The following is a 15,409-nucleotide window of genomic DNA, read 5'->3' as shown; positions in this document are numbered from 1 at the left end:
GAATTATTCCCGCCTCACAAATACATTTGAATCAGTATAGAGTTTAGTCAAAAGACTGCAACCGCTGTTATAATAACAGTACTTACTTAATTTACTTATAAATAGTCAGTGATTTAGTGTAATATTTATTTTGGAAATACTTTAATACACATAACAAATGTAAGTACTCAATCTTTGTTATCTTTGCTTGTTTATTTATGTATAAAAAAAAATTTAAGAAAGTAATAGGTAACAGTTAAAAAGGAAATTAACGACCGATTAGGCTGTTTGCTATTGATATCTTTGCCTATTGTTTTAAAAAAGTTTGAACAAGAAAAAAGAAAAAGCAATAGTACAGATAATATAATACTTGATATAAATATTTTTTAAACATGATTTGTTTACGCCAAAAAAAAAAGTAGAGTTAAAACAATTGATATTTAAAACATATTTTTTAGCTATTTTTATGGGCGTCGGTATGATCGAACCGATTTGAATGAAACAGGAATTGAACTATATTTTTGTTTACGTATTGTCACGTGGTGTCTTCGCCATTTGCGGACCGGTTTTAATGATTATTTTCTTAAGTAAATAGCGTAAGTTCCGAGACGGGTTTCAGATTCACTGATAATTAAAAATTAAAAAAAATAATTCACTAGCACAGGGAGATCTTATACAAAAGACGTCTGCTTGGGTACCTCTGTCCCATTCGTGTGTCTGCTGTAAAGCCGATTTGATATAGTATATAATAATGTTTCATGTATGAATGTGGATTAAGTTTTATTGGATGATAATGAAATGGTAACCCCGCCCGCGCTAACGGTATACGTTGGTGGGGCACCAGTGAGGGATGATAGGCGAGGATGAAAAGGCAAGTCAGTTAGCCTATCGTGATGAATACACCTGGAATTCACCACGATGGTTTCCAGGGGCGACCACGTGGAGATCGACTTGACATGGTATATTGCTAGCAATTGGACTGGTAGTCCTCATTACTAACAATCCCCCCCCCCCTACTATGTACGTTGCAATGTTTATAGTGGATTCCGTAATATTCATGATGCTATTCATGTCTACAGGCGACGGTTACCACTACCATCAGGCGGGCCGTCAGCTTGTTCGCTACTCTACTTTATATGTGTGTATATTATATAAAAGTTATGATTTTACACGATTCTACGAGCGTGGCGCCAAATCCAGTTGTCCTGGAAACTATATTACATTGTGGTAAATTTAAGCATTATGTATTATATTCCTTAGCCTAACAGCATAGTGTAAAAATAGACTTGTCTCTGAACTAAGAACAAGTTCTTAATCTCTGACGTTCAGTTCCAATGCTTTTTAAATTAAACTTAAAAATGGCTAATGGCTACCCTAAAAAGCCAAAGCCAATAGAAGAAAAAAAAAATGTTATAAAGTACATAATTTTTTTTTTCTGAAATATTGTCTTTACTATTTGTGTACAAAGTAAAATAAAATTAAAAATAATTCACAGTTAGATGTTCTTTAAAATAACAGTAAATCTGTTATGATAGTTTTTGTCTCACTGCGAACAAGACGAAGGCAATGGTTACTATTGAGAGAGTTGAAAGTTTAACGGCGTATCAGATAATGGTTGGAGAGCAAATAGTGGAGCAAATGAGTGAGCCCATTCAGTATTTCTTAAAAAAAACCAATCCGGATTTTTTTTTGTCTGATAATGGAACGTTAACCCCGCCTGCGTTAACGGTATACGCTGACAAGGCACCAGTGAGGGATGATAGGTGACAATGAAAAATTGAAACGGCAGGTCAGTTAGCCCATCGTGATGAATACACGTGGACAGAATGGCAAATAAGCTGACGGCCCACCTGATGGAAAGTGGTAACCGTCGCCTATAGACATGAGCAGTACCACGGACATAACAGAGTGTACTGTTTCGCCCATGATACCCCCCGTACATTGCCATTCCTAAGGACTCAGGTATTATTCCTCTGTACCCAGTAAATTCACGCCATATCCCACCCTTCAAACCGAAACACAGCCATGCAAACACAACTGCTTCACGGTTGAAACACGAATGGGACAGAGGTACCCAAGCAATCGACTTTTGTACAAAGTCTCCCTTTCCAAAGTCATGTAAAAATATCCCAATAGCGTGCGTATTGTATACATATCGTGAATCGTCATCATCTCAGCCATTATCCGTCCACTGCGTGACATAGGCCTCTCCCATAGACTGCCATAAGGAACGGTCCTGAGCCACCTGCATCCACTGACTCCCCGCAATGCATTTGAGGTCGTCGCTACATCTGCGTAGTCTGCGATCGTGTTACACTGCATTTGCCTGTATAAAGTCGCTATTCATGCATTTTCTTCCCTAGAGGGAGACCGAGGCATAGTTACATCAGGCAGATCAAGGAAGGAGATGGTGTCGTGTCGTTTCAATAGGTGAAGAGGCTGGCTTAATCGTATTGAGTGGCAGGAACTCCACCGACAAGAGCGCAGCTCTTAAATAGGATAGATAGATCGGTTGTCGGTTCTTCGAACTACGTGACCAGCCCATTGCCACTTCAGCTAAGCAAGCTGAAGTGGCAATATCTTTCTAGCTATGTCAAATGTATAAAACATTACGAAACTATGTTTAGCCACTCGAATTCTGTACCGTCTCGAGTTAACCTTGTGCTTGGAATAAATTATGTAAATACATAATGACATCACTGGCGCTCCACTGTTTCGCGTAATACCTATGTTTTTACATGATTGCCCCAAAATAAAAATACCTACTTTTGACGGTCGAACTGAATGGTTGATTTTCAGTTTTAAAACAATTTTCTAACGGTCTCTTTGATAGCAATATATTTTTATTTATTTATTTATTTATTTCTTATTGCATTCCATAATATAATTAGTAGATAACATTTCAATTATGGACCCTGTTGGGCGCAGCGAGTACGAGAGAGAGATTTCGTCGAATTCTTGTTGAATAACTCAGGATAGGTTTACTAACCTGCTTTCATCGTTATTTATTTATTTTATTTGGGATAACAGCAGCTTTTTACATAATTAAATACGTATTAAATTACATTTCCTACATGTTAGTCAATTATAGTTATTCACAATGCAAAATATAAGCATCTGTTAAGCAAACAAAACCACATTTCATAACAATATTGGTATGGTGCATCCGCTACGATGCTCGCACTGTACGTATACTGTGCAAACACTACAGCTGGGGGGGAAGGGATTGTTAGTAATAGAGACTGAGAATTCCATTGCTAGCAATATACCCAACCAGGTCCAACTCCTCGCGGTTTTCCCTGGAAACTATCATGGTTAATTCCTGATGAATTCATCATGATGCGCTAACTGGCCTGTTTTCATTCTCATCTATCACCCTTCACTGGTGCTCCGCCAGCGTATCCCGTTAGCGCAGGCGGGGTTACCATACCATTTACACCCATTGAAAAAAAAAACACTACAGCCAACGATCCCACAAACCGCCTCGAGACCAATAAATACGTCACACTTGCGCTAACTTCATGCGCTGCAATATGCGCTGTCGTATTTCATGTCTCACTGGTGCCCCACCAGTGTAATTAGTGTGCACCGGGGCACCAGTGAGACATGAAAGGTGACGAGATTGACCACTATGGTTTTTTTAATGGATGATAATGGAATGGTAACTCCGCTAGCGCTAACGGTATAAGCTGGTGGGGCACCAGTGAGGAATGGTAGGTGAGGATGAAAGGGCAGATCAGTTTGCCCACCGTAATGAATACACCTGAAATTCAGCAAGATGGTTTCCAGGGGGACCACGTGGAGGTCGACCTGATAGGGTATATTGCTAGCAATGGGGCCGATAGTCCGCGTTACTAATAATTCCTTCCCCCCTGACCACTATGATTTCCAATAGGAACTGTCTGTAGGTCGACCTGATAGCGCATATTGCTAGGTACTCTGCTCATGTCTATATGCGACGGTTACCACTTTCCATCAAGTGGGCCGTCAGCTTGTTTGCCATTCTAAGTTGCATAAAGCTGTAACATAAACTTCTAAAACGTTTACACTTTGCGTTTACAAGAACAATACGTCGTGTTACGACCCGATCACCTGCATGTCTGTAATTATAATTAATTATCCGCTAAATGCCCTGTAATTGGTATCTTCGACTCGCGTCTGAATGCCTTCAAAAATGCTCTACAAACAGTCGTCGAGTCTTTTTTTTTATACAACTTAGAATGGCAAACAAGCTGACGGGCCCACCTGATGGAAAGTAACCGTCGCCTATAGACATGAGGAGTACCGTGCACATAACAGAGTATACTATTTCGCCCATGATACCCCCCATGCGTTGCCATTCCTGAGGACTCAGGTGTTATTCCTCTGTACCTAATTAAATTGTACGTCCAATTCAGCGAAATTGATCTACGACAATCATTTTCATCGTGAACATGTAATAAACTACTCTGTCACGTACGTATTTAAAGATGAATGAAACATTTCCTTTGTTTGATCTTGAAAATATTAAAAAAAAAAACTTGTTTTGTTTTGACATTGTAAAAGGCGCGAAATCGAAATGGCATTTTTTTAACGGTGACGTCACGCGATTACTTAAGGTCAAGCGTGTCACGCACTGAAATGTGATCATAGACTATGTATGTGTGTTGTTTGCGTAATGAAGCGACCAAGTTAGATTTTTATTTATAATGTCCACTGTGTTTTTGTTATTTTATCAAGATCATTCCTCGGACACTCAGCTATTAAAGTATGTTAAAAATATTAATAAGCACAGAATAGATTTTTTTTTTTAATTTGTTTTTTTTATTCACCACTCTCAGAATACTTAGTTTGAATATATTAATCAGGGATTACGAAGATAGTTTTTTTCGTGCCTCAATATTTTTTAATGGGTGAAAGTCGAATGCTAATCCCGCCTGCGCTGTCAATATACACTGGTGGGGCACCAGTGAAAGATGATAGGTGAAGATGGAAGCCGGTCAGTTAGTCCATGGGAGACTTTGTACAAAAGTCGTTTGCTTGGGTACCTCTGTCTCATTCGTGTTTCTACCGTGAAGCAGTTGTGTTTGCATGGCTATGTTTCGGTTTGAAGGGTGGGATATGGCGTGAATTTACAGGGTACAGAGGAATAACACCTGAGTCCTCAGGAATGGCAACGCATGGGGGGTATCATGGGCGAAACATTCTAAGATTTTCCTCAATAAGTTACATCTGCTGTTGATGGATCCAAAATTGATGTCAATTTGATCGCTGTGAGCGTTCAGAATCCTACATAATCCGGGTACAGGCGAGTTGGCTCCTAACACTGTTCTTCTTAACGGAGGACATAAAGGTGTTATCTGTTTCCGAGGTATTCCAGCGGGAACATGAAAGTTAAACAATTTTGAAGCATTTGTGGACAATCTATGTAACAATAACTGGAATAACACCGTTAGTGGATCAAATAATTAAGTATCATGGTACACCATAGCCTACAGGCTCGCCTATGCCAATTTGAATGTTATTACGCTCAAAAACAGATGTGACAGACGACAAATGTCCTTGACCCCAGTGTTTACAGTTATGTTTTTAAATTATATTCCTTTTTTTGTATATTAAAAATTGACTCTATTCCAAAAAAATATGTTATCAACATATCGGCCTATAATTGTCCATTACTGAACAGAAACCTCCACCTTGGGGGGAAAGGGATTGTTAGCAATGGAGTTTGACAGCCCCATTGCTAGCAATATGCCTTATAATATAATAGGTCGATCCCCACGTGGTTCCCCCTGGAAACCATCGTGAGCAATTCTTGTTGAATTCGTCACGATGGGCTAACTGACCTGCTTCATCCTCACCTATGATCCTTCACTGGTGCCCCGCCGGTGTATACCGATAGCGCGGGTGGGGTTACCATGCCATTATCACCCATTAAAAAAAACTGAGCTGTCGCCGAGTGCGAAGTAAGGAGTCGCCTGTAAATACGTTAGTTAAGTTGCCAGTATGTGCTACGCTTGGCAGACGGATTGGCAACCGCAGTTAGGCTTTGAAGTTGTTTTAACAGGGAAGCTGCTGCCCATCCCTCGCCATCCCTTAGCCGCTTACGACACCCACGTGTAAAGGAAGGGATGGCCTATTCTATGCCGGGATTACATGTACGAAATATGTTATAGTTTATATCAAATTTTGTTATATATATATTACATATAATAGAATACGTCAATAAATACAACGAACTCTGTCAAGGTTGCCTTATTTTTGCATATACGCTCATGTATGCTTGCTCCATGTTTACAATATTTATACACAAGTATATTTCAATTCGTATTACAGTGCACGTTACTGTGTGCGTATGTTGTATGTGTTTTGTGTATGTGTGTATATTGTATATACCGTGAGATCATTGTCGCCGGATGACGTAAGGCACCATTTATATTTATTTGATTTCGCTATCAATCCAGAGGCCGGAGCAGATATAATAACTTGCCAAAACATAATTCCGCCCCATCGTCATCATCATAGGGCGTATTTAAGAGCTGGGAGTGGCTCAGGTGGGTTGTACTCGCCCCAGAACTGTGCGATGCCCACCCCAGAATGCGAGTAAAGCTTGAAAAATTTACAGAGACATGTCTAAGTGTAGATTCTATCATGTTTTCCACGACATGAATAGTAAAATATGGAGGCCTAATTACCTAATATGTAGCATTTGTAAAACCTATTTCGTTACGAATTCAAATATTTAAATTTTTTAGACGCTACTAAGTTCAAATTTAAGTTCCCTTAGTCGCCTCTTACGACAACCACGAGTAAGAAAGGGGTGACCCATTCTACGCCGGGACCACATACTGGCGACGGCGACCACATTGATGAGGGGGCAAAAGGGATTGTTAGTAATGGAGACGAAGAATCCCATTGCTAGCAATATACCCAACCAGGTCCACCTCCTCGCGGTTCCCCCTGGTAACTATCATGGTTAAATACTGGTGAATTCATCATGATGGACTGACTGGCCTGTTTTCATTCTCATCTATCACCCTTCACTGGTGCCCCGCCAGCGTATCCCGTTAGCGCAGGCGGGGTTACCATACCATTTTCATCCAATAAAAAAAAACACATTGATGAAGTATTACTTCAGCCGTTAACTGTCCACTGCTGAACATAAGCCTTTCCCGTAAGAAGAATTTTGCAAATTTCAAAATAAATTTGAATATGTTTTAAGAGGGACGCTGCTGCCCATCCCTCGCCCACACATTGATCTGTATATTCATTTATTAAATGTTGTATTTACATTGCAGACAATGGGCAAAGACGACAAAGAAGAGACCGGCTTCGGCTTCAAAGACAAAGCCAAAGCGGAAGAGACGTTGAAGCTCCTAGAACAGCACGAGATGAATTACAGACGGCTGACAGTGCGCGGTCTGCTGGGTAGAGCGAAGAGGGTGCTGTCCAGTAAGTATGCTTTTAAATAAATCGATAGATAGATAGATAGGTACTCTGTATTGTTTCCTCCGTAACATTACAATAGTCAACTTATTATAAATAGGGGAAAAGGGATTGTTACTAATGGAGACTGAGAACCCCATTGCTAGCAATATACCCAACCAGGTCTACCTCCTCGCGGTTCTCCTTGGAAACTATCATAATTAATTCCTGATGAATTCATCATGATGGGCTAACTGGCCTGTTTTCATTCTCATCTATCACCCTTCACTGGTGCTCCGCCAGCATATACCGTTAGCGCAGGCGGGGTTACCATACCATTTTCACCCATCAAAAAAAAAACTTATTATGAATACAAACAATTACAAGAAAATATTACACTGAGGCAACAATGGGCGGTCTAATCGCTAAGAGAGATCTCTTGCAGCCAACCTTTGCTTTGGTAATGGAATTTTTCTATTCAGCGATAGTAGGTTGGGACATTAACTTAGTTAAGTACCAGTTTTACCAGAGGGAGACTTTGTAGAAAAGTCGATTGCTTGGGTACCTCTGTCCCATTCGTGTTTCTACCGTGAAGCAGTTGTGTTTGCATGGCTGTGTTTCGATTTGAAGGGCGGGATATGGCGTGAATTTACTGGGTACAGAGGAATATAATAGAATAATAGAATATAATAAATTCACACCCAGAGACCCCACACAACTGAAACTACCCACCTGTAAGTCAACGCTGCATCAACAAAATTGCGGTGTAATGGCTATTCGAATTTATAATAGGATACCAAAAAAAATAAGAGAATTGCCATTAAATTATTTTAAATTAAAATTGAAAACATGGTTAATAGAAAATAATTTTTACAATATTAATGAGTTTTTGTAAAATATAAATGCTGTGACATTGACTTAGTTGAAATTTAAATTGTAATTTTAATTTTATTTGACATTTTTATCATTTTATTATTTGTAGTAGCTTTATCGACTGTTTGTAATGCATGACCAAAGTGTGCACTTCGTACTAATAGTGATTTATTGTATATGTAATTGAAAATTAAATATATGATGTACCTGTATAAAATAGAAAATGGATAAATTCAATAATTAATATTTGCATGCCATTTGATGTGGCGAAACATAATGGACATCTTATAAACTTCACAAATGCAACACCTTTTCTACAATGTTTCTAGCAAATAAATTTCATTTCATTTCATTTCAATAACACCTGAGTCCTCAGAAATGGCAACGCATGGGCGGTATCATGGACGAAACAGTATACTCTGTTATGTCCATGGTACTGCTCATGTCTTTAGGCGGCGGTTACCATTTTCCATCAGGTGGGCCGTCAACTTTTTGGCATTCTAAGTTGCATAAAAAAAAAACAACAATTAGTCCATTACCCTAAGGTTGTCTTAAAAAGATTGCTCTCAGCAATAAGACCGCCTTACTCTACTCATACAACTGTATTGTTACATTTATTGCTTTGCTTATTCCCTATATTTGTTTTTTTGGTGGATGAAAATGGAATGTTAACCCCGCCTGCGCTAACGGGATACACTGGCGGGGCACCAGTGAAGGGTGATAGATGAGAATGAAAACAGGCCAGTTAGCACATCATGATGAATTCATCAGGAATTAACCATGATAGCTTCCAAGGGGGACCGCGAGGAGGTCGACCTCGTTGGGTATATTGCTAGCAATGGGATTTTTAGTCTCCATTACTAACAATCCCTTCCCCCCCCTCCCCAAAACCCTATTCCCTATATTGTATAATGCAAATAAAGTATACTCATTCATTCATCGTAATTTGAACATGTTACGTATTACATTTGCCAATATGGTAACAGTCGACAAATTTCAATTTTATTACTCGAAACTATGTCAAGTCATTTTACTGTACCTACATGCTGCATGCACGTCTTTTGTTTTCATTTCTTAGTAACTTCAAGATGGCGAAGTCGTTAAAATCCTTTAAAGCAGGTATTTTATTCTGAAACTCCTATTTAATTGAATCAGTTGTAAATATATGTGTTTTTATATATATTTATGTGTGTAGATTTATGTATTATTATTATTTTACATATATAGGTGTGTACAATTACTTTTTATTGTATTAAATGTTCAACTGTAACTCAATATCATTGACTCTGTCTTTAGCTGTACGGTTTTTTTCCTTGAACATTCTACAGTTTTCTTTCAGCTTCTCAAATGTTGACTGTGAGAGCTCCCTCTATGGAATAAGTCCGCCATTGTACATTAAATCTTTTAATGTGTCCAATGTAAATTATTTGTAATAAAGATTTTACAATTTTACAATACAATCATGTGCATATATTTATGACTGTAAATTTACAGGGTACAGAGGAATAAAACCTGAGTCCTCAGGAATGGCAACGCATGGGGGGTATCTATGGTATATATGGACGAAACAGTATACTCTGTTATGTCCATGGTACTGCTCATGTCTATAGGCAACGGTTACCACTTTCCATCAGGTTGGCCGTCAGCTTGTTTGATATTCAAGGTTGCATAATATTTATATATATATATATATATATATATATATATATATATATATATATATATATATATATATATATACATTTTGACACATGAAATAATTTAATTTATTGTATATAAATATAAAACATATATTTCCAATTAGAGGGAGAGACATTTTTTTTAAATTTTTGTTTTATATAATTATTTGCAGTGACCAAAGCAGAAGACAAAATAAAGAATATAAAAGAAGCAATGGAGGTGTTCGAGAACTGGCTCGCGGACTTGGATAAGAACAAGGACAAGAAGACTGATAAGAAGGAAGAGAAGACTGAGTCGAATAGAGAAGAGAGGAAGGACGAGAAGAATGGCGATGATAAGGTTTTTCTTTTTTTTCCAATGGTTGATAATGGTATGGTAACCCCGCCTGCGCTAACTGGATACGCTGGTGGGGCACCAGTGAGGAATGACAGGTGTAGATGAAAAGGCAGGTCAGTTAGCCCACCGTGACGAATTCCACTAGAATTATTCGCGACGGTTTCCAGGGGGAACCGCGTGGAGGTCGACCTGATAGCAATGGGTTAATTAGGCCCCGTTACTAACAATCCCCTTTCCCCCTTCGATGACATAGTTAGTCGACGTTATATATGTAGTTTACAGAACTGAACACATAACAATTTATGTGTTTTTGTTTAATACAACCGTATTTTATAAAGTTACTAGCTGACTCGGCAAACGTTGTTTTACCATATACATTATTTCTGGAACTATACATGAAAATTTATCGTACTACAATTATTATATTGGATTACCATCTTGCGACCCTATTGCGGCATATAAAAATTGCGATTAAAAAACAGGAGTTGATCGTAAAACGGTGAAAATTTGAGGTTGTATGTATTTTTCAATGCTAAATCATATTTAAATAAAAATAAAAAAAATTGTCAAAAATATAAAAAAAAATTTTTTTGGGGAGGGTCACCCTTATCATTGTGGGGTATGAAAAATAGATGTTGGCCGATTCTCAGACCTACCCGATATGCACACAAAATTTCATAAAAATCGGTAAAGCCATTTCGGAGGAGTTTGGTAACGAACACCGTGACACGAGAATTTTATATATTAGATAGTTATCTTTAATCAATGTTTTATATAATTAATGACTTATATAACCTAATATGGCCTTATGGCCTTGCAATCCCGGCATAAAATAAGCTACTCCATTCTTTCCCGTGGAAGTCGTAAGAGGCAAGTAAAAGAGAGCGAGGGATGGGCAGCAGTACCAGTACCTGGTTCAAAACCGAGGTCTGGGGGGAAAGGGATTGTTAGAAATAGGGATTGGTAACCCTATTACTAATAAAAATACTCTATCAGGTCGACCTCCTCGCGGTTCCTCCTGGAGACCGTCGTGATTGATTCATTAGTGAATTCGTCACGATGGACTGACTAACCTGCTTCAGTTTCGCCTATCATCCCTCACTGGTGCCCCGCCAGTGTATACCGATAGCGCGGGTGGCGTCACCATTCCATTATCATCCATTGAAAAAAACATAGGTCTTTCCAAGAGACTATAGCATGGAATTCTTTAAAAAAAGGGGTAAATAGATTAACTTCAGCAACGGGCACGTAATGGCGTAATTTTAATATAGAAAATTAATGAAAACAGTTTTAAACAATATTATATTTCATTAAACTAGGATTACAACTTAAAAGGGGTCGAATGTCCAACGTGGGAACGGAACGTAGTCCCACGGACAACGGCCGTTTCCACGAACATTCCGGCCGTCGCGTTGCGCTGACTCGGCGTCACGTGTTGGCGATACGACGGCGGGTTCCGTGAATTGTGCTTTCGAAACCAGTGTGAAAACAATAACTAAAGATTGTGTCCCACAGTACAGAACTTGTTATCTTTTTTTTTTATACCATTGAGGTGGCAAACAAGCATACGGCACACCTGATGGTAAGCGGTTACCGTAGACTATGAACGCCTGCAATACCAGAGGTATTACGCGAGCGTTGCCGACCCTGAAGAAACCTCTTTACCCCCCTTTTGAAGACCCCATGCTGTAGTCTCTTGGGAAAACCTCGGCAGCAAGCTCATTTCAAAACCTGAGTGTTCGTGGGAGGAAACATCTCTGAAACCGCGCTGTACGCGACCATGTAGGCTGTAGGGTATGAGGATGAACTCCCTGTCTATCGAACAGTCTTGGTCTAAAAATTACTAAGCAGATTTTGATAAAATTTCATATACGCTGGCGGGGCACCAGTGAGGGATGATAGGTGAGAATGAAAAGGCAGGTCAGTTAGCCCATCTAGATGAATACAACTGGAATTCAGAACTATGGATTCCAGAGGGGACCACTGGGAGTTTTTTTTTAATGGATGATAATGTAATGGTAACCCTGCCTGCGCTATCGGTATACGCTGGCGGGGCACCAGTGAGGGATGATTGGTGAAGATGAAAAGGCAGGTCAGTTAGCCCACCGTGACGAATTCAACGATAAATTAGTTACGATGGTGTCCAGGGGGAACCGCGTGGAGTTCTACCTGTTAGGGTATATTGATAGCAATGGGGAGTAACGTCTCCAATACTAATAATCCCTTTCCCCTATTGTTAGCAATGGGACTGGTATCCCATATTACTAACAATCCCTTCCTCCCTACTGATCAATGATCATATCCCGAAGTAAAAGCTAGTAAATCCTAACTATTCCTACCTTTTACCAGGACTCAGACTCAGATGAGGAAATGGAGGAGAAGCCGAAAGAGAGGAAGGAGCTGCCCGCCGACACGGTGCCCGGTCTAGGCTTCAAGGACAAGGAGGCGGCAGATGGAACCCTGAAGGAGTTGGAGGGACGCGACCCCGACTACCAGAAGCTGGCCGTCAAGGGGTTGATTGGCAGGGCGAAGAGAGTACTCACATGTAAGTTAATTTTTTTATACAATTTTAAGTTGTAAAAAAAAAAGATATGGTAACCCCGCCTGCGCTAACGGGATACGCTGGCGGAGCACCAGTGAAGGGTGATAGGTGAGAATGAAAACAGGCCAGTTAGTCCATCATGATGAATTCATCAGGAATTAATCATGATAGTTTCCAGGGGGAACCGCGAGGAGGTCGACCTAGTTGGGTATATTGCTAGCAATGGGATCCTCAGTCTCCATTACTAACAATCCCTTTCCCTCCAGTTTTGAAGGGTGGGATATGGCAGTTGGTTTCGCCATCACTATACACTGGCGGGGCACCACTGAGGGATGACAAGTGAAAATGAATGAGCAGGTCAGTTAGCCCATTGTGATAAATACACCTGGAATTCAGCACGACGGTTTCCAGGGGGGACCACGTCACGTGGAGGTCGACCTGACAGGGTATATTGCTAGCAATGGCACTGGTTGTCCGCATTACTAACAATCCCTTCCCCCCACTTATCCCCATTAGTAACAATATTTAAATTTCAACTCTGGTCCCTACACTTAAAATCCATTTCACCGTTCCAGGCACCCGTGACGAGACCAAGTTGTCCAATATAAAAGAAGCGATTACAATATTCGAGAAGTTCCTGGACGACTTCGACACTTTGCACCTGAGCAAACAGAACAATCCGTACCTGAGCTTGGGCATCGTGAGAACGGCCCTCAAGTCCGCCGGCGACAGCGTCACTCAACAGCAGGTACATTTTGTGCCACTTTTAATGGATGATAGTAGGCATGCACCTAATTTTTTTTTCTGAGTTAATTTATTTATTTATTTATTACATCCACTGTGTGAGCCTTACAGTCTTCCAATACGCTCACCCAGGAAAGCACGAGTACAATAACATACAAAAATTATGAAAAAAAATTATTTTTTGCGTCTATGGTCGCAAAAAAGTTTCTTTTTTTTTTTATTTAAGAATTATTTTTAATGATTTGTTTTAATTTATGCAATAAATTTATATATATACTAGTTGACCCCGTAAACGTTGTTTTACCACTTATTGCGAAATATAAAAATCGCGATTAAAATACAGGGGTTGATCGTAAAACGTTGAAAATTTGAAGTTGTATGTATTTTTCAATGCTAAATTATAATAAAATAAAAATGGAAAAATTTGTCAAAAAAATAAACATATTTTTTTTGGGGAGGGTCACCGTTTTGGTGGAGTTTAGTAACAAACACCGTGACACGAGAATTTTATATATATAATTATTGTAACTGCATATGTAAAGCCCTGTTGACTTTGTCATCCGGCACCCCGGGATTTGTGTTCTCTAATCACGAGACACTAAACATTTTTACTGTATCATTGGTTGCAGAGATCGTTCATAGCGGCGTACTCGTCGGTGAACGGCGAGTACAAGAGGTTACGGACCGTCCAGGACACGGAGTCCGGCAAGACCTGGGACATCGTTAGGAATACTGCACTTAAAGACCTCAAGGAAAAGGTTTACAATTCAAATATCCTTATTACTAATGTTTTACAATTTTTCCTTATTTTCTAATCTGATGGAAAGTGGTTACCGTCGCCTATACACATGAGCAGTACCGTAGACATAACAGAGTATACTGTTTCGCCCATGATACCCCCCATGCGTTGCCATTCCTGAGGACTTAGGTGTTATTCCTCTGTACCCAGTAAATTCACGCCATATCCCACCCTTCAAACCGAAACTCAGCCATGCAAACACAACTGCTTCACGGTTGAAACACGAATGGGACAGAGGTACCCAAGCAATCGACTTTTGTACAAAGTCAAAAAGAAACACCAACAAATGCATTCCCAAAGAGGATTGACGTCAGACAGGGGCCGGTCGTAAGACTAGAAGCCAAATCTTTTTTGTAATATGGGGATAAAAAACAATACGCTGATTACAAATAATAATTGGGATAAGGATGGGATGGTAAAGTTTTAGACTAACTTAGACTAGTTCACCTTGACCTGACCTTTTGTTCGCGATATTATAATTTAGTTCTGTAATTATAGCAATATTTTATAGTTATCTTTAAGTTACCAGACGGAGATTTTGTATTGAGATAACTATTCTGTTTACACCGAAAGATGGGTAGCAGTGCCCCTCTTAAAACATCTGTAAAAACCTACCTGCGGTTGCCAACCCGCCTGCCAAACGTGGCAATTACTGGCAAAACACCCCTTATGGGGAAGGCTTATGTTCAGCAGTGGACAGTAAAGGGTTGAAATAATAATATAATAATTATTCCGTTTGATTCAAAATAAAAACAAATTATATTTTTAATTACAAATAATTTAATTACAGTACGCTGAAGCTAAACTATTCAACGAGAAAGATGAACCAACCAAAGAGCATCTAGAGTTGCTTTTATGGGCATATTCGCCGGAAGCGGCGCGCGTGAAAAAAGTCGTGCCAGAGACAAAAGAAGAAAAGCAAGATGGCGGCGATAGAAAGCGGCGCGCTAGTGACAGAGATAGCGAGTCGCCGAGTAAAAAGAAAAAGGAGTGATGCGTTAACCTGTTGTGCATTTGTGTATTATCAATAATAATATAATTTTGGGATGACA

The 15,409-nt window shown here is 39.5% G+C and overlaps 1 protein-coding gene across 1 annotated transcript; it reads left to right on the top strand.

Annotated features, from left to right (window-relative positions):
- On the top strand, positions 1-15,409 carry LOC128200067 (uncharacterized). Its single transcript, XM_052892177.1, has 7 exons — positions 1-159; positions 7,257-7,410; positions 10,109-10,275; positions 12,622-12,817; positions 13,390-13,562; positions 14,188-14,316; positions 15,148-15,409. The coding sequence occupies exons 2-7, from the start codon at positions 7,260-7,262 to the stop codon at positions 15,349-15,351; spliced, it is 1,020 nt and encodes a 339-aa protein (XP_052748137.1). The 5' UTR covers positions 1-159; positions 7,257-7,259; the 3' UTR covers positions 15,352-15,409.

The sequence above is a fragment of the Galleria mellonella genome, unplaced genomic scaffold, assembly GCF_026898425.1.
Source record: "Galleria mellonella isolate WM207_F2 unplaced genomic scaffold, CSIRO_AGI_GalMel_v1 utg150, whole genome shotgun sequence".
Taxonomy (NCBI): domain Eukaryota; kingdom Metazoa; phylum Arthropoda; class Insecta; order Lepidoptera; family Pyralidae; genus Galleria; species Galleria mellonella.
Note: the sequence above shows the minus strand (reverse complement) of the source record. Positions and strands in the feature narration are given on the sequence as shown.